This window comes from Symphalangus syndactylus, chromosome 18 (genome assembly GCF_028878055.3).
Source record: "Symphalangus syndactylus isolate Jambi chromosome 18, NHGRI_mSymSyn1-v2.1_pri, whole genome shotgun sequence".
NCBI lineage: Eukaryota > Metazoa > Chordata > Mammalia > Primates > Hylobatidae > Symphalangus > Symphalangus syndactylus.
Window position 1 is genome coordinate 62,008,645 of NC_072440.2, and position 26,081 is coordinate 62,034,725.

Consider the following 26,081-nt stretch of genomic DNA (forward strand, 5'->3'; position numbering starts at 1 on the left):
CTCAATAATAGAAGACTATAAATTATGAAGCATCCATACTTATGACATCCTTTTTCAGATATGAAAATGAATGCTTTAGATCTATATTGACACAAATGTTCTTTTTTTTTTTAGACAAAGCCTCACTCTGCTGCCCAGGCTGGAATTCAGTGGCATGATCTCAGCTTACTGTAACCTCCGCCTCCTAGGTTCAAGTGATTCTCGTGCCTCAGCCTCCTGAGTAGCTGGGATACAGGTGCCTGCCATCACTCCTGGCTAATTTTTGTATTTTTAGTAGAGACGAGGTTTCACCATGTTGGCCAGGCTGGTCTCAAATTCCTGACCTCAGGTGATCCACCCGCCTCATTCTCCGAAAGTGTTGGGATTACAGGTGTGAGCCACCGCTCCCGGCCGACTGGCTGACATAAATGTTCTTCTTTTTTTTTTTTTTTTTTTTTTTTGAGATGGAGTCTTGCTCTGTGCACCTACCAGGTTCATGCCATTCTCCTGCCTCAGCCTCCTGAGTAGCTGAGACTACAGGCGCCCGCCACCAGGCCTGGCTAATTTTTTTGTATTTTTAGAAGAGACGGGGTTTCACCGTGTTAGCCAGGATGGTCTTGATTTCCTGACCTCATGATCTGCCCACCTCGGCCTCCTAAAGTGCTGGAATTACAGGCGTGAGCCACCGCACCCGGCCAAATGTTCATTTTTCAGTGAAAATGTAGGTCAATATTTTTCTTTCTTTTTTCTTTCTTGAGTGTGTGTGTGTGTGTGTGTGTGTGTGTGTGTGTGTGTGTGTGTGTGATGAAATCGCGCTCTGTCGCCGAGGCCCGAGTGCAGTGATGCAATCTTGGCTCACTGCAACCTCTGCCTCCCGGGTTCAAGCGATTCTCCTGCCTCAACCTCCCAAGTAGCTGGGACTACAGGCGCATACCACCATGCACAGCTAATTTTTTGTACTTTTGTGTCCTTATAGCTTAGCTCCCACTTACAAGTGAGAACATAGAATGCTTAGTTTCCCGACCGGGTGCGGTGGCTCACACCTGTAATCCCAGCACTTTAGGAGGCTGAGGCGGGCAGATCATGAGGTCAAGAGATCAAGACCATCCTGGCCAAAATGGTGAAACTCCATCTCTACTAGAAATACAAAAATTAGCTGGGCGTGGTGGTGTGCACCTGCAGTTCCAGCTACTAGGGAGGCTGACACAGGGGAATCACTTGAACCCGGGAGGCGGTGGTTGCAGTGAGCCGAGATTGTGCCACTGCACTCCAGCCTGGTGACAGAGTGAGACTACATCTCAAAAAAAAAAAAAAAAAAAAAAGAAAGAAAGAATAAAAGACGGCCAGGCGCGGTGGCTCACGCTTGTAATCCCAGCACTTTGGGAGGCTGAGGCAGGCGGATCACGAGGTCAGGAGATCGAGACCACGGTGAAACCCCGTCTCTACTAAAAATATAAAAAATTAGTCGGGCGTTGGCTGGGCGCGGTGGCTCACGCTTGTAATCCCAGCACTTTGGGAGGCCGAGGCGGGCGGATCACGAGGTCAGGAGATCGAGACCACAGTGAAACCCCGTCTCTACTAAAAATACAAAAAAAAATTAGCCGGGCGTGATGGCGGGTGCCTGTAGTCCCAGCTACTCGGAGAGGCTGAGGCAGGAGAATGGCGTGAACCCGGGAGGTGGAGCTTGCAGTGAGCCGAGATTGTGCCACTGCACTCCAGCCTGGGCGACAGAGCGAGACTCCGTCTCAAAAAAAAAAAAAAAGAAAGAAAAAGAAAAAAAGACTGGGCGTGGTGGCTCACGTCTGTAATCCCAGTATTTTGGGAGGCCAAGGCAAGTGGATCACCTGAGGTCAAAAGTTCGAGACCAGCCTGGCCAATATGGTGAAACCCCGTCTCTACTAAAAATACAAAAAAAATTATAGGTACTCCGGAGGCTGAGACAGGAGAATCACTTGAACCCGGGAGGTGGAGGTTGTGGTGAGCCGAGATCGTGCCACTGCACTCCAGCCTGGGTGACAGAATGCGACTTCATCTCAAAAAAAAAAAAAAGTTTACTTTCCCATTCCTGAATTACTTCTCTTAGAATAACGGTCTCCAACTCCATCCAGGTTGCTGCAATGGCATTATTTCATTCCTTTTTATGGCTGAGTAGTATTCTGTGGTATATATATTATATTTTCTTTATCCACTCATTGATGGACGTTTGGGCTGGTTCCATATTTTTGCAATTGCGAATTGCAGGAGCACCATGATTGACTTAGTCCAATCAGGACCTACCTAGATGGGAAGAGGAATGAGGTCTTCCAAGGCAGTGGCCAATGTGTAGAGGTGGATACCTGGGCAAATTCAGTTTCATTAAAAAGAGGGTGAGGGAAATGAATATTGAGGTGACAACTGTATTAGTCAGTGTTCTCCAGAGAAACAGAACCAACAAGATGTACATATGTGTACATATATACACACATGTACATATATGCACACTTGTATATGTATGCATATATACATATATAAGGAGATTTAAGATTTATTATAAGAACTTGGCTTATAAAATTATGCAAGCTGAGAAGTCCCAGGATTTGCAATCAGCAAACTGGAGGCCCAGGAGGGCTGATGGTGCAGTTTTAGTCTGAGTCCGAAGGCCCGAGGCCCAGGAAGAGCTGAGGTTTCAATTCGAGTCAGAAGGTGGGAAAAGATGTCCCAGCTCAAACAGTCAGGCAGGAGGAGTTTCCTCTTGTTCTGCCTTTTTGTTCCATTCAGATCTTCAACTGATTGAATGAGGCTTACCCACATCAGAGACGGCAATCTGCTTTACTCAGTCGATGGATTCAAACATTAATCTTATCTACAAACACCCTCACAATCACTCCCAGAATAACTTTTGAGCAAATGTCTGAGCACCCCCTGGTCCAAGCAAGTTGACAGATAAAATTCACCATCGCAGCAACAAGGAGTATCTGTTGCATAGGGCATGCAACACAACATTATTCAAGATTTCTCTGTATAGTAAGAGAGTCAAGAGTGCCTCGGCCTGAATCTAGCCTCTCTTACTTTCCAGCTGCGTGTCTTGGTTAATCTGTTTTGTTTTTTCTTTTTTTTTTTTTTTTTTTTTGAGACGGAGTCTCGTTCTTTCGCCCAGACTGGAGTGCAGTGGCTCAAGCTGAGCTCACTGCAACCTCTGCCTCCCGGGTTCACGCAATTCTCCTGCCTCAGCCTCCTGAGTAGCTGGGATTACAGGCACACACCACCAGGCCTGGCTAAATTTTTTTTGTATTTTTAGTAGAGACAGGGTTTCACTATGTTGGTCGGACTGGTCTTGAACTCCTGACTTCGTGATCCGCTTACCTCAGCCTCCCAAAGTGCTGGGATTACAGGCATGAGCCACTGTGCCTGGCCGGTTAAGCTGTTTAACTTCTCTAAGCCTCCACTATAAAATGCAGAAAATGGGCCGGGCGCAGTGGTTCATGCCTGTGATCCCAGCACTTTGGGAAGCCGAGGTAGACAGATCACCAGAGGTCAGGAGTTCGAGACCAGCCTGGCCAACATGGTGAAACCCTGTCTCTACTAAAAATACAAAAATTAATCAGGTGTGGTGGGGGCGGGCCCCTGTAATCCCAGCTACTGGGGAAGCTGAGGTGGAGAATTGCTTGAATCCAGGAGGCAGAGGTTGCAGTGAGCCGAGATCGTGCCACTGCACTCCAGCCTGGGCAACAGAGCGAGACTCTGTCTCAAAAAACAAACAAACAAAACACAAAATGCAAATAATGGGAGGAAACTACTTCATGGGTTGAGAGTGAATTTAATGAGATAATGTGTGAAGTTCACAGCACAATGTCAGACACGTTAAGTTCTCAACACATTGTAGCTGTTATCATGATCATTTTTTTATGAACTGTGACGTTATGCATTGTGCCAGCTATCAAGGTATTTGTTGCTTCTCAGCTCCAAATTCATTCTTAAATGTTTGCTCCTCCACAATAGCCTGGACTTTTTTTTTTTTTTTTTTTTTTTGAGACGAAGTCTTGCTCTTGTCACCCAGGCTGGAGTGCAATGGCACGATCTCAGCTCACTGCAACCTCTGCCTCCCAGGTTCAAGCGATTCTCCTCCCTCAGCTTCCCAAGTAGCTGGGATTACAGGCGCCTGCCACCACGCCCAGCTAATTTTTGTATTTTTAGTAGAGATGTGGTTTCACCATGTTGGCCAGGCTGGTCTCGAACTCCTGACCTTAGGCGATCCGCCCGCCTCGGCCTCCCAAAGTGCTGGGATTACAAGCGTGAGCCTCCGCCTCCGGCCTAGTCTGGACTTTCTCAGCATTTCTCATTTACGCTGATCACAGAGCTGAGCTTTCCCAGTTGAGGGCGCTGAAGAAACATTGCCGGAGAAAGAGGCTTCTCTTAACTGGTTCTAGCTGCTGCACCACTGGTCAGCGCTAAGGGTGTGAGGTGTCATGGGCCAGGTAATGGGATTCTCAGACACGGGGAGGCTTTGGGACCCAGGTAAGTTTTCCTATTCTGGCCATAGGGAGAGTGCAATTCTTCCCAAGCTGATCTTAGGTGATGGTGCCCCTAGTGGTGAGTGTTCCAACTGCAGCAGGGAGCAATCCCTGGTCCCATGGAATTTAGGGCTCCAATGTCACCTGCTCAGTGGGTCCTCCCTCAACCACTCTGTTTCATAATAAAATCCCCACTTGTCTGGGCCCTCCCTGTCTCCCCTACCTACTTTATTTTCCTCCAGAACTTTCCAACATACTCTATTTATTATTTGCTTATTTTATTGTCTGCCTCCTAAGCTCCACGAGGGCAGAGCTTTTTGCCTGTCTTGTTCACTTAGAAGTATCTAGCACAGGCCGGGCGCGGTGGCTCAAGCCTGTAATCCCAGCACTTTGGGAGGCCGAGGCGGGCGGATCACGAGGTCAGGAGATCGAGACCATCCTGGCTAACACGGTGAAACCCCGTCTCTACTAAAAATACAAGAAATTAGCCGGGCGTGTTGGCGGGCGCCTGTAGTCCCAGCTACTCGGAGAGGCTGAGGCAGGAGAATGGCGTGAACCCGGGAGGCGGAGCTTGCAGTGAGCCGAGATCCCGCCACTGCACTCCAGCCCCGGGGGACAGAGCAAGACTCCGTCTCAAAAAAAAAAAAAAAAAAAAAGAAGTATCTAGCACAGTCACCTGGCACACAGTAGGTGTTCAATAAATATCCGTTGACCTGAGTTGCATGAAGGTCAAACATGCCCTCCTGCCAGTTGCGATTGCACCAAACACCATGGAGTCCTTTATCTTGGAGGAAAAGCTCCAGGTTTTCAAGGACCAGCACAGGTCAATTTCCCAGGCTTTGTGCTTGGCAGGAAAAGGAAAAATGTGGGTTTTGAAAAATGATTCCCTAGAGTGAGGCTTAGGCACCCTACCAACCTTCCTTTTTTTTTTTTTTTTGAGACGGAGTCTTGCTCTGTTACCCAGGCTGGAGTGCAGTGGCGCGATCTCGGCTCACTGCAAGCTCCGCCTCCTGGGTTCACGCCATTCTCCTGCCTCAGCCTCTCCGAGTAGCTGGGACTACAGGCGCCCGCCAGCACGCCCGGCTAATTTCTTGTATTTTTAGTAGAGACGGGGTTTCACCGTGTTAGCCAGGATGGTCTCGATCTCCTGACCTCATGATCCACCCACCTCGGCCTCCCAAAGTGCTGGGATTACAAGCATGAGCCACCGCGCCCGGCCTGCACCCTACCACCTTCCTAAAGTACCCAGTTAACTTAGGGGTGAAGCCAAGGAGAGGAACTAATGGATCAGTCACTTTGGCCCTCAGGTCAGAATCCTGGCTGCCACTCACTTGTTAAACGAACAGGGATGAAACCCCCTCCGGGCTTGGCTTTGTCAATGACATAAAGATCATAGGTGGAAGGAGGGTCAATAAGATCATGTGAGCAAAACCCAAAGCCCTTAGCGCAGTGCCTGGCACATAGTAGTAGGTGTGCAATATATGATTATCTTTGCTGCCAAGCAACCATTTCCCATTCTCCTGGGGGACTTGCTGGAGATTGTGGAGCAGGGGTTTGTGATTGAGACACCTCTCCCCAAGCCAAGGGGCAGGCTTGTGTCCCAGGTCAGGACAATCAGGCGCTCCCTCCATAGGATGAAAACCTTAAATGAATGGCATTCTCTTTACCAGAGCAGCAGTGCCCTAACCACACTGTCCTTGCCAGGCAAATATTCCCAAGATTCCCCTTTCTGGCCTTCTAGAGCCACCTTGATTTCATCCCGTTTCCCAGTTCTCCAGGCTCCCACGGGCTCTGGGATCACACATTTTCTTTCCAGTTTATTTCCTTTTGCCTGAGGAAGCCAAAGTCAGCTTCTGTGGCTTACGGCCGGAGACTCCTGACACTGACCAATGGAAAAAACGGGGGTCTGGATCCACTGCTGCAGGGAGAGGCACTCTAAGCTGCCCTCTAGTCCTTCTGAAGGAAGGCCTGAATACTGGGGGACCCTAAAAGGCATTGCAAATCCTTAACGTCACCATCAAAGTCATTCCGGATCTTGGCCCTGCACCTCTCTGGCCAACATCCCACCACTGTCCCCATTGTTCACAGCACTCCAGCCCCACAGGCATCTGTGCTATTTGTCACTGTTTAACTGGACACACTCCCTCCTCAGGGCCTTTGCATTTGCTGTTCCCTTGACTCAACTGCTCTTCCTCCAGAAATCCCCATGGCCTACTCCTTTTCCTCTTTGCTTAAATGTCACCTGCTCAGTGGGGCCTCCCTCAACCACCCTGCTTCAGAATACGATCCCCAGGGGTCTGGGCCCTCCCTGTTCCCTTTGCCTACTTAATTTTTCTCCAGAACTTTCCAGCATGGCCTGTCCTTTTCTTATGTATTTTGTTGTCCGTCTCCTAAACTCCATGAGGGCAGAGCTCTTTGTCTGTTTTGCTCACTTAGAAATCTATAGCACAGTCACTTGGCACAGAGCAGATGCTCAATAAATATTGACCTGAGTTGCATTCTGGGTGGATACAGTTAGGAACTTGGGGTGACCAGGGGCTCTTGATGGAACAAGGCTTTTCCCACAGAGCCCACTGCTTGCTCAGCCCCAGAGATGCTGGCTGACAAGTGCCTCCTGTTGGGGCCAGACTCCTGGGAAAACCCCACTCCTCCAGTGACCTCCATGTCGGGGAGGGAGCCACTTAAGTCCCGGCCTCTCCTGGATGGATAACCAGTGTCCAGTGTATCTTAGAAGACTCTTTTTTTTTTTTTTTTTTTGAGATGGAGTTTCACTCTTGTTGCCCAGGCTAGAGTGTGGTGGTGCAATCTTGGCTCACTGCCACCTCTGCCTCCAGGGTTCAAGCAATTCTCATGCCTCAGCCTCCTGAGTAGCTGGGATTACAGGGGCACGCCACCATGCCTGGCTAATTTTTGTATTTGTATTTTTTTATTTTTTGAGACAGAGTCTCACTCTGTCGCTCAGGCTGGAGTGCAATGGCGCCATGTTGGATCACTGTAACCTCCGCTTCCCGGGTTCAAGCGATTCTCCTGCCTTAGCCTCCCCGGTAGCTGGGATTACAGGCACCTTGCCATCACGTCCGGCTAATTTTTGTATTTTTGTAGAGACAGGGTTTCACTATGTTGGCCAGGCTGGTCTCGAACTCCTGACCTCAAGTAATCTGCCCGCCTCGGCATCCCAAAGTGTTGGGATTACAGGCGTGAGCCACCGCGCCCAGTTGGAAGATTCTCAATAATAATAATTAATAATAATAACAGTAACAGTGGCAAGCATTTATGCTCGCTGGCCTTTCCCCCTGGGTCTGTATTAAGGGCTTCACATCCAATATCGCACTTAAGGCTCAGATCGTTCTGGGACCCATGATGCCCATTTCATACCACATTATACCCATTTTAAAGATGAAAAAACTGAGGCTTGGAGAATATCGGTAGTAGCCCCACCATTTCCTGTGACTTCCTGGAGCCTGGCCCACAGAGGAAGGTTCAGGAAGAACGCTTTCCTTCCCCGCCCTAGGGAAGAGGGAGGGACGCGGGCGCTGGCGTGGAAGGTGGGGGAGCCTGAGAGGCTCGGGCGCTGGGTGCGCGGGAGGGAGTGTGCGTGCTTGGCGCGAAGGCTCCTGGCGCAGGCGACCCGGCTGCCCCGCCGCGCCGTGTCTTTCCGGAGGGGTGGGGCGGCCGCCTCGGGTCCTGACGTCTGGCGCCCTCCGGCCGTCACTCAGCGCTCGGCCCCGCCCCTCCGCGGCTGCAGCAGCAGCAGCAGCGCCGAGGCAGGCCGGAGTAGCTACCGCCGCCACCACCGCCGCCACCGCCACCGCCTCCTGGGACTCGGGACGCAGCGCTCGGAGCCATGGCCTCGGCCCCCGCAGGTAAGAGGCCGCGGGACACGAGGGCGGCGGGAGGGCAGCGCCCGGCCCCCGCACACTCCCTCGGCTGACCCGCGGCTCTCGCTTCTTGTCCCACAGAGGCGGAGACCCGACAGAGGCTGCTACGCACCGTCAAGAAGGAGGTGGGTGCCGGGGTGGGGGCGCTGGGCAGGACTCCCCCGGCAGCAGCAGCCAAACGGGAGAAGAGTCTTCGTGGAAGGGTGGCCTCTGGCGGCGGGGGGCGGCCAGACCAGGTGTAGGGCTCACCTGGGTGGGCATCGACCTCCCGCAGGGCAGGAGGCGCAGCGAGGGAGTTTGGGGGTGGGCATAGGTATGGGGAGGCTTTGGCCCATTTGAGGCTTTGTGCGGGGGTTGGATGCAGCGTGAGGGCCCTTCAGGTGTGGGGCACACCTGGATGTATCCCAATAGGACCTCCTTTTGTGGAGGAGCAGGTGGGTGCGGCTCAGGAAGGGGACCTTCCAAGAGAGACAAGCTGCTGGGGGGACCCCCCACAGGGTGTGCTGGGGGAGGGGCTCTGAATGGGGCTGCCGAAGGTGGGGCACGCTTCAGGAAAAGGGAGAAGGAAAATAAAGCCTCCCTTCCCAGCCCCCAAATTCTCAGTCCTTGGAGCCACCTCCAAGAGCCAGGGGACTCCCTCCCTGAGAGTCCGAGGTCAGTGAGCTGCTCCCCTGGCAGTAGGGGTCCCTTCACCCCCCCGGCCCCACTCCCACCCTGCACACTCAGAAGGTGAGAATCAGAGAGGTTCTGCCATTCCTCTGCCCCTCCACTCTCCCTGGGGTCAGCGGGGGGGTGGGGGGGGGCAGTCTAGTCTTTAGGGCTCATGGCCAATGACCTCCCAGAACCCCACAGACAGAATTTATAGTCCTTGGGCCTGGGGTAGCATTTCGGTGCCTGGACTGTGTGCTCTGGTGTGTATGCCTGCGTGGGTGAGGACCTGTGGCTGTGAGTATGTGCATATGAGAATGTCTGTGCATCTTTCTGGAGATACCTAAGTGTATCTCTTTGCATTGTGTGTACACATATCTATGTGTGTCTGTGTGTGTATCTGTTTTTGTAAGGGTGGGTCTATGTGTGTGTATTGTGTGGTGCATGAGTCCGTGAATGAGTGATGGTGTGACTGTGTGTATCTTGAGTAGGTGTGTGGCATGTGATGCATGAGTCTGCGTGAATAACGGGTTGTGACTCCGTCTGTGTGCGTGTGTCTGTGTGTTGCCCTCCCCATTCTTAAGCCTTAGACCCCATTGCTGCTGTGTCTTCATCACTTTTGAACCTTATCAGCGCTTAGCCCAAGGCCTTGCATGGCAGCAGACCTTGTGGGCTGGCCTGGTTTCTGGGCCTGGCTTTCAGTGTGTGTGTGTGTGTGTGCACGCGTGCGTGTGTGTGTATGTGTTGGGGGTGTCGGCTGAGGTGGCAGCATCCAGCATCACTGATGACCCCTCCTTCCCTGCACAGTGGCAGACAGCCACCAAGGGCAGCCTCGAGGCTTGGACCTGTTGCTGCCCCTCCCTCCTCGGGGAGCATGAGTATGTGTCTATGTGTGTGTGTGTGTGTGTGTCTCTGTGTGTGGCATGTCCTATTTTGTTTAAAGAATGAGCTCCAGGGCTGCTTGCACATTCTAGCATTTTCGAATGAGACATGCAAAATACATTGGATCCCTCAGAAAGGCCCAGAGCTTTTCAGCTCAGCCCTTGTATAGATTCCTGTGGGTATTCCAAGGGAGGTCTGTCTGGAACCTCTTTTTTTTTTTTTTTTTTCCCGAGACAGAGTCTCGCTCTGTCGCCCAGGATGGAGTGCAGTGGCGCAATCTCCACTCACTAAAAACTCCGCCTCCCGGGTTCACGCCATTCTCCTGCCTCAGCCTCCCGAGTAGCTGAGACTACAGGCGCCACCACATCTGGCTAATTTTTTTTTTTTTTTTTTGTATTTTTAGTAGAGACGGGGTTTCACTATGTTAGCCAGGATGGTCTCGATCTCCTGACCTCGTGATCGCCCGCCTTGGCCGCCCAAAGTGCTGGAATTACAGGCGTGAGCCACCGCTCCCGGCCTGGAACCTCTTTTCAACAGAACTCACAGACCAACAACGTTCTTGTCACTTTCAGGGGAGGGGCATGTACTTTACAAAGCACCTGCTGTCTTTTTGTTCATGGTTTAACCAGACCTACATGTAATATGTGCCCCCGAGATGTTTTTGCCTGGGGTAGCTTTGTTTTTAAGGCAATGGTTGGTTGAATTGGGGAGGGGGCTGCAGGCAGAAGAGAACACCAGTAAGACATCTGGGGAAGGCTCTGGCTGAGGCCCAGGTCCCAGCTCAGCTACCCTCTTCCTCAGTTTCCTGCGCAGGCCCCTTCTCTCTAGGAGTCAGTTTCTCCACCAGCAGAAGGATGCATTGGTACTAGTGTCCTTTAAGGTCCGATCCGTGTCAGTCTAGTTTGGGTCTTGGGCTCAGAGAGGGGTAATAACTTGCCCAAGAGCACCCAGCCAAGATGGGACAGAGTTGGGACTTAGCCCCCAGGTCTTTTTGATGTCAGAGCCACACTCTGACCCTCCCATGCCACAGACATGCTCATCCAAATCTACACGGTGCCACACCTCGGACAGAATGTGTGGCTAGTACAGTTTCTACTGTACAGATGAGAACACTGTGGCCCAGAGACAATAAGTGACAATTCAAGGGCACAGAACCAGTGCGGGGGAACAGGTTCCGGTCTTCTGTCTTTTGAGTTCCTATTCAACATAGGTACCCTAAGAACATGGCAACAACTCGGTGCCCCCCAAAGCATGTCTCCCCTGTCCTTTCCTTCCTTTGCTTACCTCTTTGGGGAGCATCTCTCTCAGTGTCAGAGAGCCAGTCTCTAGTGGAATAGAAGGGAAAGCTCTTTGCCTAGAAATCTGAGAGTCAAATCAGATCTCCCTCCTCCCCACTCTCTGGGTTCAGAGGAGCCACATCTCTGCCTGTCACCGCCTCACCCAGAGACTGCATTGTGTGTACACAGATATACATGTGTCTGTGTGTATATCTGTCTTCTGTGTGTACATCTGTTTTCCCAGCCTTCTTTCTAGAAGGAGTGCCTTAACAATCGACATCTCTAGATAGGCTGGGCAGCTCTGCAAGGTTTGTCAGAGCCACTGCAGCCACCAAGGGGCCAACAGAGGCTGGGAGCTGCAAACTGTCCAGTGCTGGCCTGGAGAGCCAGTTGGACCCCGCACCCATGAGGCGGGTCAAGAAGGAACTTTGGGCTCAACTAGGGCTGGATTCCAACCCCAGATGTGTTTATTTACTGAGGGCTGTGTGTCAGACCCTGCGCTAGGTTCTGTGGACATAGCAGGGACAGGCCCCTTGTAGACAGGCCCTGTCCCTGTCCTCCTGGGGCTGACCTTGCAGTGGAGCAACCACACTCCCAACAGATACTTTATCACAATTACAAGGAGAATTACAGGCTGTGCACAGAGGTGTGAAGGAGAGGCACCCAGGGCTGCAAGAAGCCAAAACAGGGACAACTGACCATGTGCAGGGGCCCACGATGTGACGTTTCAGAAGGCAGGTGCAAGATGAGTAGGACTTTAAGGTAAAGATAAGGGGGTTGAGAGACACTAAGAAAAACCATTCCTGGCAGAAGGTTTTGTACATGCAGAAGCTTTGTGGCTGGAGGGAACGCTGTGAATTTGAAGGAACCGAAGTGACCGGACCAGAGGCAAAGGAGAAAGGTGCAGATGCAGAGAGGGCAGAACATGTGGTCTTATCCCAAAAGCAAGGGAAAGGAGTGGGGAGGACATCGAGAACAGGGAAAGAAGGTGATGGAGCTGAAATTGCTGGCCTGTTCACTGCACAATCTTAGACAAGATCTGTCTTTACCTTTATCAGTGTGTGGGTTTCCGTTTATTCATAATGGGGATGAAAATGATTCAGCTGGCAAGATAAACCCTGCGAGAACACCCACCACGTTAGCCTGAGCTCCTCCAGGGCAAGCATCCTTTTTTTTTTCCTCTGTCCTCGGTGCCACCAAGAGAAAGCTGCAAACAAGGTGGCCTCAGCTGCAAACAAGGTGGCCTCAGCGTGATTTCCTCCAGTTAAATCTGACCAGCTCTATCTTGGCTCCTTCCTGGCTTCCTTTACCCTCCCTGCCAACCCTTAATTTTGTTTTGGTTCCCAGAGCGAGCAGGGACTGGCTTCCCGTTGCCATAACAACTGCCATTAAAGAAGCCAGCCATGTGATGCTAGTTGATAATGGAAGCAAAGTGACTAACTGCCTTGTTTTCCTGCCTCTGGGCTGGGCCTAGAAAGCGTCTTAATTGGAGGGGAGAATGCAAGGGCTGGTGGCAGGCAGATGAGACCCCAGGAAGGAGACAGGGAGATGAGGCAGGTCCTGGAGGGGAAGCTACATTTAGCTCTGCAGACCGGAGCTGGTGGAAGGGCTGTAATTGTGGAGCCATCATCACAGCTGCCGAACCGAGCCTGTTTGGAGAACTGAGCCTCCCAGCCTCTGGGTTAGGGGCGATGAGATGGGAGAGGAAGGCAGGACTTGCAAAGAAGGTTGGAGAAAAACGAGAGATGCAATTGATGTTACCATGGGGACCCTGCAGTTTTACTGTGACCCAGTGGTTCTTAATGAAGGGGAGCAGCTTTGTCTCCCATCCCTAGGTTGGGTTGCCAGATAACATCCAGGTCGCCCAGTTAAATTTGACTTTCAGATAAACAGTGAGTAAGTTTTTAGTATGAGTATGTGTTGCTAAATCTGGCAACGCTACTCCAGGGGACATTTGGCAATGTCTGGAAACATTTTTGGTTGTCACAGTTAGGGGTGCTACCAGCATCTAGTGGGAAGAGGCCAGGGATGCTGCTCACATTCCTGCAATACACAAGACACCCCCTCAGCCCCCCACCACTAGGAGCACAAAGAAGTGGCCGGCCCAGAATGACAACGCTGTTAAGGCAGGAAAATCTGCTCCCCGCTCACCCTACCCATCTTGCACCCACCGCGCCCTTCACTTCTCTAGGCTGATCTGATACGAATGTCTGTTCTTGAACAACTCATTCTTACTGCTTTTAGATTGTCTTGAATGCATATTTGGAGTCCAAAGCTGCGGTGGGGGTGGGCAGGGACAGTGAACGAAGTCTTGGCTCCCTAGCCATGTCATTTAGGGAAAACTTCCCCAGAATGCCTCAGTTTCTCACCTGTAAAATGGACTTAGGCCATAGAAGAGAGATTGGACTATGTAATAACATCAGTAATTCCTGGCTGGGCACGGTGGCTCATGCCTGTAATCCCAGCACTTTGGGAGGCCAAGGTGGAACGATCACTTCGGGCCTGGAGTTTGGGACCAGCCTGGGCAAAATAGCAAGACCCCCATCTCTACCGAAAACAAAATAAAAATAGCAGGGCATTGTGGTGCATGCCTGTAGTCGCAGCTATTTGAGAGGCTGAGGCAGGAGGATCCCTTGAGCCCAGGAAGTTGAGGCTGCAGTGAGCTGTGATCGCATCACTGCACTTCAGCCAAGGCAACAGAGCGAGACCCTGTCTCAAAAAAAAAAAAAAAAAAAAAGAAAAAAAATTATGATTAGGCGCGGTGGCCCACGCCTGTAACAGCACTTTGGGAGGCCAAGCTGAGTGTATCACTTGAGGTCAGGAGTTTAAGACCAGCCTGGCCAACATGGTGAAACCTCATCTCTACTAAAAATACAAAAATTAGCCGGGTGTGGTAGCATGCGCCTGTAATCCCAGCTTACTCGGGAGGCTGAGGCAGGAGAATCGCTTGAACCCGGATGGTGGAGGTGGCAGGGAGCTGAGATGGCGTCACTGCACTCCAGCCTGGGTGACAAAGTGAGACTCAGTCTCAAAAAAAAAAAATTAGGCATTCCTAATTTCCTACCAGTTTGCTGGGGGCTTCCAGCTTCCTCTGTGCTGGGCACTGTGCCATGAACTTTCTGAGCATTATCCCCTTCACTCATAAAAGCCCTAAGGGAGAGAACCATCATCTCTTTCCATGATAGATGAGGAACTGGAGGCACAGAGATGTTATGCAGCTCGCTTTAAGGTCCCACAGTCAGTCCGTGGAGAAGTCAGGATTCAAACCTCATATTGCCAAGATCTAGGGGGATGGCCTCATGACCTTGGCTTATAGTGGGCAGTGGTGAGGAGCTATGAGCTTCAGAAAAGTCCCTGGAAACACAGCTTGGCTTCAGGCATGTGCAGGGGAAGGAAATGGGGCAGGAAAGGTCCATTAGTTCCAGCTTGTGCAGGGCTGTATGTGCCAGGCTGTGCCATTTGAACTTCCCATGGTGGATAATGGGGAGCTATAGAAGATTTATGAGCAAGGGAGGGTTTTGCTTAGGGCTGTACTTCAGGAAGTTTCAGCCAATAGCAGAGACCAGGATAGACAGTTTCTACCAGCTCTTAGAAGAAAACTTTCTCCCTCCCTCTGTTTTCTTTCTCCCCCACGTCCATTCTTCCTTCCTTCCTCCCACAAATATTTATCAAGCATCTACTATGTGCCAGGCCCTGTTCTACAAGCTGCAAACTGAGAAGTGAGTAAAGCACAGTCTTTGCTCATATGCCTTCATTCAGTGTACAGTATAGTGGCAGGAGGGCATATAGACAAAACGATAAATATATATTTAAGGTAACAAGGGCTCCAAGGAAAATAACGGCAGGAAGAGATGGGAAAGGCTTGCCAGAGGAGGTGGTCAGGGATGGCCTCACTGATGGGGTGGTGTTTAAGCAGAGACCTGAAGGAAGGAAGGGAGCAGTGTTAACATCTGCAGGAAGTGTGTGCCTGGCAGAGGGAACAGCATATGCAGAGGCTGTGAGTTGGGAACAGACCAGCTGGGAGGCCAGTGAGGCTGGAGTGAAGTAAACGAGTAGAGATGAGGTTTGACAGAGCGGGAGGCTGATTGCTCAAGACCTTGTCCATCGAAGGCATCGAATGCTTTGGCTTTGACTCTGGGTGAGATAGGAGCCACGGGAGTATTCTGAGCGGGGGAGGAACAGGCAAGTTTTGGGGACAAGTTGAGAGGAAGCAAAGACACCAGATCATCAGATAAGACAGGAAACGTCTGCCTTTGCTAAGCTTTTCCATTCTTGGGCTGGAATCACAGCCCCCCACCCACTACTCGCCCCACTGTGCCAAGGAGAGACTCCAAAAATGCATGTGCTTGAATGAATGAGGGAATGCCAGGTGGGCTATTTTGGGGCTCTCTGATGCTGGCAGGATTGACTCAAATCAGCTTGCGTGTGTCGTGTTTGCTGGCTTAAGAGGGCAGGAACGCTCCTCGTGAATAATGCAGCCATATCCACCTGATGTGTTTTGATGCTTTTTCAGGTCTCTGGCAACCTGGCTTCTGGGAGCTTTTGCTAGTGATGAGCATCTGTGGCAGCTTAGGCACGCTGGTTCGATGTGGTGAGGCTGGCAGAAGGGCCCCTGGCTTGCTTGGCTGTGTCTCTTGTACCATGTGGCCGGGTCTCCCCCAGCCACCTCATGAGGTGCTCCAGGAGCTGGTGGTAGCATTTGTTGCTGGCCGGCCGGTAGGAAAGGGCATTTTGGTCACCCCTAAGGGCCCGCGTTGCTGTCTGCAGAGCCCAGGATGGGAGGTGAGGAGACCTGTGTCCTTATTCCAGTTCTGACCCCAACAATGTATGTGGCTCCTAACAGGTCCCTTCTCAAGGTCTCATTTTCCTGCTTTCTAAGTGGACGAGGTTGGACAGCTCCAGGATTCCAAGAATCTCAACTCATCTAATTTGGCCAGTGTCACTCTCTGAGAGCCAAGTCTTTGTTTTTTCCACTCTGAATTTGCCAAGTATTTATTTAAGACTAATTAAAACTAAGTAGCTGATGAGACTTTTGGAGTGCCTTCAGTTCACTCAAGGAAAACCAGGGCTTAAGTCACGTCATTCTAATGGGATAAAGATTAAAAAAAAAAACAAAACTAGCATATACTAGCATTTTATATCGATGACCTCATTTAATTATTGATCCCCCACGAAGTAGATAAAATCCCCTCTTTTATGGATAAGGAAATCGAGGCACAGAGATGGCAAGGAGTTCACCCTAAGGTCACAGAGATTGTCATTGGTACAGCAAGGGGTCTGGCTGCACAATCCTCCTCTGTATCACTCTTGAGCTAAAACCAGCAATCCACACAGGGTTCCAAGCTCCACCAAGAGTGTGGGGTCAGGGAGAAGGCCACAACAGCAGGGGCCTCAATTACCACTATGCTATCACTGGCAGTTGGCAGTATTTATGGAGGGGTCAGGCACACTGCATGGCTCACCCTTTTGGGAGTAAGATGGACTCAGTCCCAAAAGGACACTTTGCTGCCCTTTCTGGTCACATCTGAACTTAAAGATGCCCTCAGCGCAGGATCTTGCTGTCTCTAGGTAAGCCCTGACCTGGAGGTGCTACAGCCCCCAGGGCAGTGCTGTGGAATGAGTCAGAAGAGATATTTCTTGAGGTCCAAAAGGACAAGCCCTCTAGTGGGCTGAGTCTTGGCTGGCTGCATCGCCATCATGGGGAGGGCAGCTGGGTCTTCCCTCTGAGGCTGGCTGCCCATCAGCTCCTGGAGACAGTCCCTCAGCCTAAGGAGCTCAGAGTTCCTGGTGACTTCCCTGGCCCTGCACTTGGTTGCTGTGCACCCCTGGACAAGGGGGCTAAGAATGCTAAACTGAGATGTGGGGCAGTGTATTTTTCCTTCACTTAGTGATATAGAAGATGGGATGAATAGATTTCTGCGTTTTTTCTTTGCACAATTTTGCAGGAACTCAGATTGTGGGTATTTACAAAGCACAGTAACAGTTCCTTTTGTAGTAAGGCCTCATTGAGAAAATGGATAGCTGAGGCCCTGAGAGTTCAAGAGACTTGGTGATGTTACCAAAATGCCAGGGTGTTGGCATAGGTCCTGCTGCTGGCCACACAGAAGGCCAATCACTGAGATAAGTATTGCCCGGGAAGAAGTCTGAGTCCTGCAGCCGAGGAGATGAGAGATCAGGCTCACATCTATCTTCCTGACCAACTAAACTCAGAGGTTTATATAGCAGGGAGAAAATTTAAGTGCATGGAAGAAAACTGGAATTAGAGGGGCTGGGCGCAGTGGCTCACACCTGTGATTCCAGCAATTTGGGAGGCCGAGGCGGGCCGATCACGAGTTCACGAGATCAAGACCAACCTGGATAACATGGTGAAAACCCGTCTCTACTAAAAAAATACAAAAAAATTAGCCAGGCGTGGTGGCGGGCGTCTGTAGTCCCAGCTACTCAGGAGGCTGAGGCAGGAGAATGGCATGAACCTGGGAGGCAGAAATTGCAGTGAGACGAGATGGCGCCACTGGAGGGCGAAAGAGCGAGACTCTGTCTCAAAAAACAAACAAACTGGAATTAGAGAGGGGTAAGGAAAAGGAGTTGGTCAACAGGAAGCAGGTGGTGGCTTAGGCAGTCATGCTGGGTGAGGGGTGTTGCATCTCTTTGTCCAGATGCAATGATCTGGTAAGTTTCAGTTCCTTGGGGGAGGCCTGGTATTGGGTTTCCTGAGAAAGGAACTCAGATAAGACAAATGTAACTTTCTGGAGTTTTAAAACTGGGAGGGTCAGTTTCTATGTGTATTCAAAAGAAACCATAAACATTAGTTCTATGGGATAGTTGGGCCAGTTTCAGTGATACTTGGGGCATTGAATGAATTCCTTTTTAATTATTATTATTTGGTAAATTATGCTTACTTGGTAAATTAGAATTGTAGCAGCTACCATTTACCAAATATTGCTGTAAGTGCTTTGCTGTCTCTCATTTAATCCACAGAACAACCTTCCTACACAGTAGGTACAAGTAGCAACTGCTCTTTACTGACAAGGAAATTCATGCTCAGAGAGGCTAAGAAACTGAACCAGGACTACAGAGCTGAGAAACAGCAGAGCAGGGTTTGTTAGCCAGCTCCATCCTCCATCCTTTTCAAGTCGGGTAAACCCTGATAAAACTAGCTAGAATGATAATAAACATATAAAAACAAAATGAAAAGAGAAAGTGAAGATAAAAAATTGATTTCTTTTTTTTCTTTCTTTCTTTTTTTTTTTTTTTCTTGAGACGGAGTCTCGCTCTGTTGGCTAGGCTGGAGTGCAGTGGCACGATCTTAGCTCACTGCAACCTCTGCCTCCTGGGTTCAAGCGATTCTTCTGCCTCAGCCTCCTGAGTAGCTGGGACTACAGGCATGCACCACCATGCCTGGCTAATTTTTGTATTGACGGGGTTTCACCGTATTGGCCAGGCTGATCTTGAACTGACCTTGTGATCCGCCTGCCTTGGCCTCCCAAAAGTGCTGGGAAAAATTGATTTCTTGGTTTAAGTGTTTGGGAAGTTCAGGTGCACCTATATCCAGGGGCGCCAATGATGTCATCAGGACACTGTCTCTCGCCATCTCTCTGCATTGCCTTCTTCTGTTTTGGCATTATGCTCAGCCCCTCTGTGGGGAGGTAGAGTGTTGCCCAGCAGCTCTAGGGGCACATTCTGCCAGCTTGGCATTGCTGCAGAAAAGAAAACCTCCCCTTCCTAAGGGTTCTAGCCAAAGTCTTGGGATTCGGTCTCACTGGACCAGTGTGGGTCACTTGCTTCTTTTGTGCCAGTCACAGTGGGATGGATTGCTCCACTTGGTCACGGAGGGGTGAGGGGTGAAGTTAGCCCTGTGAGAGTAAGGAAAGGGACACCAGAGGAGAGTTAAAGTGAAATCACCAGACGGGGAGATGGAAAGCAGGCAGACAAACCACAGATGTCCACATCAAAGGGCTGAGGGTGCCTGCATTTGGAGTTCAGCCTGTGATGCGGGAGGTATACACTCTTGTGCTCTATGCCTTCCTACAGTCCTGAGTGCTGCCTGGGGATGTACTCTGTGCCAGGTGATTACTGGATCAAGGATTTCTATTCTACAGGTGTGCAAATCCCTGAAGTTGTAGAAACACCTTGTACTTGCTGTATGGAGAGAGTATCCTCAGATCCTCAGCTTTTTTTTTTTTTTTTTTGAGACAGAGTCTCACTCTGTCGCCAGGCTGGAGTGCAATGGTGCCATCTCAGCTCCCTGCAACCTCTGCCTCCCCGGTTCAAGCGATTCTCCTGCCTCAGCCTCCTGAGTAGCTGGGATTATAGGCGCCTGCCACCACGCCTGGCTAATTTTTGTATTTTTAGTAGAGACTGGGTTTCACCATGTTGGTCAGGCTTGTTTTGAACTACTGAACTCGTGATCTTCCTGCCTCAGCCTCCCCAAAGTGCTGAGATTACAGGCGTGAGCCACCGCTCCCGGCCATGAGTATCCTCAGCTTTTGTCAGGACCTCTAAGGAATCCACAACTCAAATACCCAAATACGGTTCAGCATCACCCTGTGTCTTGGTTGGGGCTGGTGTAACAAAGTACCGTGACTAGGTAGCTTCAAAACAACAGGAATTCTCACAGTTCTAGTGGCTAGAAGTCTGAGATCAGGGCGGCAGCATGGTTGGTATCTGGCGAGGGCCTTCTTCCTTTTTGCACACTGCAGACTTTTAATCATGTCCTCACATGGCAGAAAGGGGGTGAGAGAAGTCTTTGGGGTCTCTTTTCTAAGAGCACAAATCCTGGCTAGGCACAATGGCTCACGCCTATAATCCCAGCACTTTAGGAGGCCGAGGTGGGCGGATCACCTGAGGTCAGGAGTTCGATACCAGCCCGGCCAACATGATGAAACCCTGTCTCTACTAAAAATACAAAAATTAGCCGGGCGTAGTGGTGGGTGCCTGTAATCCCAGCTACTCAGGAGGCTGAGGCAGGAGAATCGCTTGAACCTGGGAGGCAGAGGTAGCAGTGAGCTGAGACCATGCGACTGCACTCCAGCCTGGGCAACAGAGCAAGACTCTGTCTCAAAAAAAAAAAAAAAAAGAAAGAAAGTACTAATCCCATTCAAGAGTCATCCTCATGGCTTAATTACCTCCCAGAAGCTCTTCCTCCTAATACCACCACTTTAGGATTAGGATTCTATTTATTTATTTAGAGACAGAGTCTTGCTCCATTGCCCAGGCTGGAGTGCAGTGGTGCGATCTCGGCTCACTGCAACCTCTGCCTCCCGGGTTCAAGCGATTCTCCTGCCTCAGCCTCCTGAGCAGCTGGGACTATGGGTGCCTGCCACCACGCCCGGCTAATTTTTGTATTTTTAGTAGAGATGGGGTTTCACCTTGTTGGTCAGGCTGGTCTTGAACTTCTGACCTCAGATGATCCACCCGCCTCGGCCTCCCAGAGTGCTGGGATTACAGGTGTGAGCCTCTGCGTCCAGGCGTGGATTAGGATGTTAAAATACGAATTTTAGAGGGATATGCCAAAACACTGGGTCTGTAACCCCCTGCAGAATGGTGTGATACAGAGGTGATTGCAATACGGTTTCCTGTCCTCAGTGTGCCCAGAAATGAACTGGTACCTCTTAGTTTCTAAACCAGTTCCAATAATAATAGCTTTCCGATAAAAATAACAATAATTGGCCGGGAGCGGTGGCTCACGCCTGTAATCCCCGCACTTTGGGAGGCCGAGGCAGGTGGATCATGAGGTCAGGAGATCGAGACCATCCTGGCTAACATGATGAAACCCCATCTCTACTAAAAATACAAAAAATTAGCCGGGTGTGGTGGTGGGCGCCTGTAGTCCCAGCTCGGGAAGTTGAGGCAGGAGAATGGCGTGAACCTGGGAGGTGGAGCTTGCAGTGAGCCGAGATCGCACCACTGCACTCCAGCCTGGGCGACAGAGCAAGACTCCGTCAATAAAAACAAAACAAAACAAAACAATAATCATAACCCCAGTAATAATTATAATTAGCATTTATTGGGCACCTACTTTGTCCAGGCCTGCCTTGTCCCAGTATGTTAGCTGCGAGTCACAAGTGCGTATCTACATTTCAATCAAGTTAAATTTAAATTGAATTTAAAATGCAGTTCCTCTGTCACCCTAGCCATATTTCAAGTGCCCAATAGCCACGTATGGCTGATGATAACATGTGGGACAGCACAGGTATAGAGTGTTTCCCAAAAAGCCTATCCTGTTCCAGACAGTATGCTATGCACTTTATATGCATTAGTGTATGTAATGTCAAAAGAAAGGAAACCCAAGAAGCATCAGAGGGAACAGATGAGGAAACTGAGGCCCGAGGTCACCCAGCAAATAGAGCTGGAGATTGACCTGTTTATGTTTTTACTTAACCAGAGTGCCTCCCTTGATCTGGCACCGGCTATGTGCTGGGTCCTGTTTGAGGCCCTCTGCCTCTATTTATTATCCCATTTTGCAGATAAGTACTGCAAATTGAAGCACAGAGAAGTGAAGTGACTTGCCCAAGGTCACACAGCTGGTAAGAGATGGAGACAGGATTTGAAACCAGTGTTAGACACACTATTGGATTGCTTCTTCTAAGGTCAGATGGAGGAGGTTAGTCCTTATCCAGAAAGGTAATAAATACTTTCTGATGTACCTGTGTGTGTTTTAAGCAACGATTTGGGAATTTTCTTTGCTGTTTTCTGCAGCTGTCCAAACCACCTTCCCCTCCACGCCCCCAAGTTTGGCTGTCTTCCAGGGATCTTGGGTGGGCTCCAAGTCTTCGTGTATCTTCCTCATCCATGAGGCCCCTGGTCTGTGGAGATGGGGGTGCTGCCAGGGAAGCCAGATGCAAGCAGTGGGCAGGCACCCAGGAGGAGGCTGGCCAGTCTCCAGAGTGTGGGCTGGGAATGGAAAACGTGCAGGCTGGCTTCTCTGGGGATGGAAGGAGGCCGGGGAGCGTCTTCACAGCTCTATCCTCTCCTGTGCATGGGCGTGGCAGCCTGAAGGACGTTTATACAAGAATGTCCCCAAGAGAATGCCTTGGAATCAGGCCCTGGGGGAGCCTTCTGGTCAAGGGGTGTCTGAGGAACCTGGGCAGGGTGATAAGGGGAGGCTCATTTGTAGGAACCCCAGCCCCAGAACACCCCTTCCAGGTCATGGCAGGTTGGCCGGCCCTCACACTGTCACAGGACAATGCTGGTGCCTATTTATAGCAAGCCAGTAAACGATTAACTCGGGCCAGGCTGGCAGCAGCCCAGTTAGCGGTGTTTGTTTCTCCCATAAGCCCCAATAACCATGTTTAGGGCAGGTTATGCGGGGAGGAATTGGAGGAAGAATTTTTCTAATACTCTAAAGGTCCACAGGCTCTTATCATTTTTCATTCCCCCCTCCCCACTGCCACCTCTCCCATGGCCTATGTGGCTTTGTTTTTGCTATCTATGCTGTGTGGAAGTGACAGGAAAGATGGAAGGGTGTGGGCAGGAGTGGCGGAGGCACGTCTGTCCTGAAACTGCATGTGAGAGGGAGTCCAGGACAGGAAACTTTGATCCATTCACCAGCATTTGCTGAGCGCCCACTGTGTGCCAGACTCTGTGCTGGGCACGGCGGAGACAACAGTGAGCACAACAGGTGAGATCCCTGCCTTCAACCTAGAGGGCAGAGGCGGATAGTGACCATGCAAACAGATGAAGAAATGCTATGAATTCAGAAATGGGTGAGAAAACAGCAATGCAGTGGGAAGAGAGAGAGGCTGGGGTGAGTTGGGTAGGTGGCAGCTTACCTGGGCAGTCATGGCAGGCCTCTCTGAGATGGTGGCATTTGATCTCATATCTTTTTTTTTCTTCCTTTCTTTCCCTTTCTCCTTTTTCCTTTCTTGATGGAGTTTCACTCTTGTCACCCAGGCTGGAGTGCAGTGGCACGATCTCGACTCACTGCAACCTCCACCTCCTGGGTTCAAGCGATTCTCCTGCTTCAGCCTCCGGAGTAGCCGGGATTACAGGCACCCGCCATCATGCCCAGCTAATTTTTGTATTTTTAGTAGAGATGGGGTTTGACCATGTTAGCCAGGCTAGGTCTCAAAATCCTGACCTCAGGTCATCCACCCTCCTCGGCCTCCCAAAGTGCTGGGATTACAGGCATGAGCCACCGCACCCAGCCTGAGCTGGTATCTTGATGATGAAAAGAAGAGGGTGTGTAGAGAACTAGGAATGGTAGAGGGAATGGCAAGAGCAAAAGCACTGAGGCAGGGAGGAACGTGCAGCATTGGAGGAAGGCAAGGGAGCAGGAAGGGAGGAGGAGAGAGATGGGAGACAGGCCAGGGACAGAGTGTTCCCCTGAATGTCCCCCTGAGGAGGTGGCAGGGAAGGTTTCTGAGCTGACACCACCAGACACCTTCTCTACAAAAGCTCCAAAGCCCATTGCAGGTCATGGTGGGTTGCGGGCACAGGGGATCCCATTGTGAAGGAGGCGCTTAGCCTGTCTGCTGAAAGTCGGGATCCCTGCTAACATCTTCTATGACTGACAGTGTGAGGAAAGGACATTGCTTTCTTATTTTTCCCCCCAAAGTCTGTATTTAAGACTTATTTATTTATTTATTTTTTTTGAGACAGAGTCTCCCTGTCGCCCAGGCTGGAGTGCAGTGGCGCGATCTCGGCTCACTGCAGGCTCCGCCCCCTGGGGGTTCACGCCATTCTCCTGCCTCAGCCTCCCGAGTAGCTGGGACTACAGGCGCCCGCCACCTCGCCCGGCTAATTTTTTGTATTTTTAGTAGAGACGGGGTTTCACTGTGTTAGCCAGGATGGTCTTGCTTTCCTGACCTCGTGATCCGCCCGCCTCGGCCTCCCAAAGTGCTGGGATTACAGGCGTGAGCCACCGCGCCCCGCCTGTATTTGAGACTTATTAAAGTCTTATTAGAGCAGTTTTAGGTTCTCAGAAAAGTTGAGCAGAAGGTGCAGAGATTTCCCTCATATCCTCGACCCCGCCACACGTGCAGCCTCCCCCACTGTCAACATCCTTGGCCAGAGTGGTACCTTTATTAGGATTAATGAACCCACATGGACACTTATCCCTCAGAGTCTGCAGTTGACATCGGGGTTCACTCTTGGTGCTGTGTGTTGTGTGGACTTAGACAAATGTCTGAAGGCATGCATCTGCCATCACAGTATCATGAGGAGAGTGTTTCCACTGCCCTGCAAACCTCCCATGCTCTACCTGTTCATCTCTCTCTCTTTTTTTTTTTTTTTTTTTGAGATGGAGTCTCGCTCTGTTGCCCAGGCTGGAGTGCAGTGGTGTGATCTCGGCTCACTGCAACCTCCACCTCCCAGGTTCATGCCATTCTCCTGCCTCAGTCTCACGAGTAGCTGGGACTACAGGTGCCCGCCACCATGCCTGGCTAATTTTTTTTGTATTTTTAGTAGAGACGGGGTTTCACCGAGTTAGCCAGGATGGTCTCAATCTCCTGACCTCGTGATCTGCCCACCTTGGCCTCCCGAAGTGCTGGGATTACAGGCGTGAGCCACCGCGCCTGGTCTCATCTCTCTTTTCTTTCCAACCACTGGCAGCCCCTGATCTTTTCACATCTCCATAGTTTTGCCTCTTCCAGAATGTCATATTGTTGGAATTGCTTAGTACATAGTCTTTTCAGATTGGCTTCTTTCACTTAGTAAAAGGCATTTAAGATAGGACATTTCTTTTTATCACCACGATTCCTTTTGGGGAGCCAATGTGGAGCAGAGAGGGAGCCAGGTGGTGCTGGGCATGCGGGGAGAGATGTACTGTGAAAAATGATAGCCAAGGGCAGAGGTGGAGCTGGCAGGTGCCACTGTCCCCTGGCTCTGGGAACAGCAAGTTGGCTGTGACTGTGATGTTTGGGTTCAGAGGGGTAAGGGAGCAAGTGCATTGGTCGCTCTGCCACTGGGGTCTCCACTGCAACACGGGGCTCCAGAGCAAGAGACTTTGATTTAAGTCCCAGCCTCCTCACAGGTCTGATGGTGTTTGCCTCTCCCAGGACAGCTGCCTCATTGGGAAAATGGGAATAATAACAATGACACCTACAATGCATGGTAGTTGTGAGTTTTTGGGCTCAAGTGTGTAAAGCACCCAGTTGTGAGAAACACCCATAGGTGTCTCTTGAATGAATGAACAAACCTACTGTGTGCCAGGCTCAGTGTAGGAAAGACATTCCTGGGTTTGAATCTTGCCCTGCCGTTTCCAAGCCTGTGCGCTCGGGCAAGTCATTTCACCTGACCGGAACTCAGTTTCCTCATCTGTAAAGTAAAGAGGGTAATTGTACCCATTTCACAGAAATACTATGGAGATTAGATGAGATCATACCCCAAGGCATGGTGCCAGGCACTCAGTAAACAACATTTTATAAATAAATGCTGGCTGTGATGACTTAAAACAAATATATAAAGCACTGAGCATGCAGCAGCTATTGTGCCAAATGTTTTAAATGTATTGTCTTGCCAGGCGCGGTGGCTCACGCCTGTAATCCCAGCACTTTGGGAGGCCAAGGCGGGCAGATCACGAGGTCAGGAGGTTGAGACCATCCTGGCTAACATGGTGAAACCCTGTCTCTAATAAAAATACAAAAAATTAGCTGGGCATGGTGGCAGGTGCCTGTAGTCCCAGCTACTCAGGAGGCTGAGGCAGGAGAATGGCGTGAACCCGGGAGGCAGAGCTTGCAGTGAGCCGAAATTGCACCACTGCACTCCAGCCTGGGCAACAGAGCGAGACTCCATCTCAAAAATAAAATAAAATAAAATAAATTTTTAAAAAAGTATTGTCTTGGCTGGATGTAGTGGCTCATGCCTGTAATCCCAGCACTTTGGGAGGCCAAGGCGGGTGGATCACTTGAGGCCAGGAGTTCAAGACCAGCCTGGGCAACATTAAAAAAAAATTAACTAGACATGGTGGTGCATACCTATAGTCCCAG

At 50.5% G+C, this 26,081-nt stretch overlaps 1 protein-coding gene across 6 annotated transcripts in view; it reads left to right on the forward strand.

Annotated features, from left to right (window-relative positions):
- The first annotated feature begins 8,113 nt into the window (after window positions 1-8,113).
- SGSM1 (small G protein signaling modulator 1) overlaps window positions 8,114-26,081 on the forward strand; it is a 121,063-nt gene continuing 103,095 nt past the window's right edge. For 2 of the 6 annotated variants that reach the window (XM_055254252.2, XM_055254254.2), the window contains exons 1-2: window positions 8,126-8,332; window positions 8,429-8,472. In XM_055254252.2, coding sequence (XP_055110227.1) covers window positions 8,314-8,332; window positions 8,429-8,472 — 63 coding nt within the window. In that variant the 5' untranslated portion in view covers window positions 8,126-8,313. Of the gene's footprint in view, window positions 8,333-8,428; window positions 8,473-26,081 lie in introns of all 6 variants that reach the window. The other 4 variants (XM_055254256.2, XM_055254253.2, XM_055254251.2 and 1 more) reach the window with 4 other exon arrangements.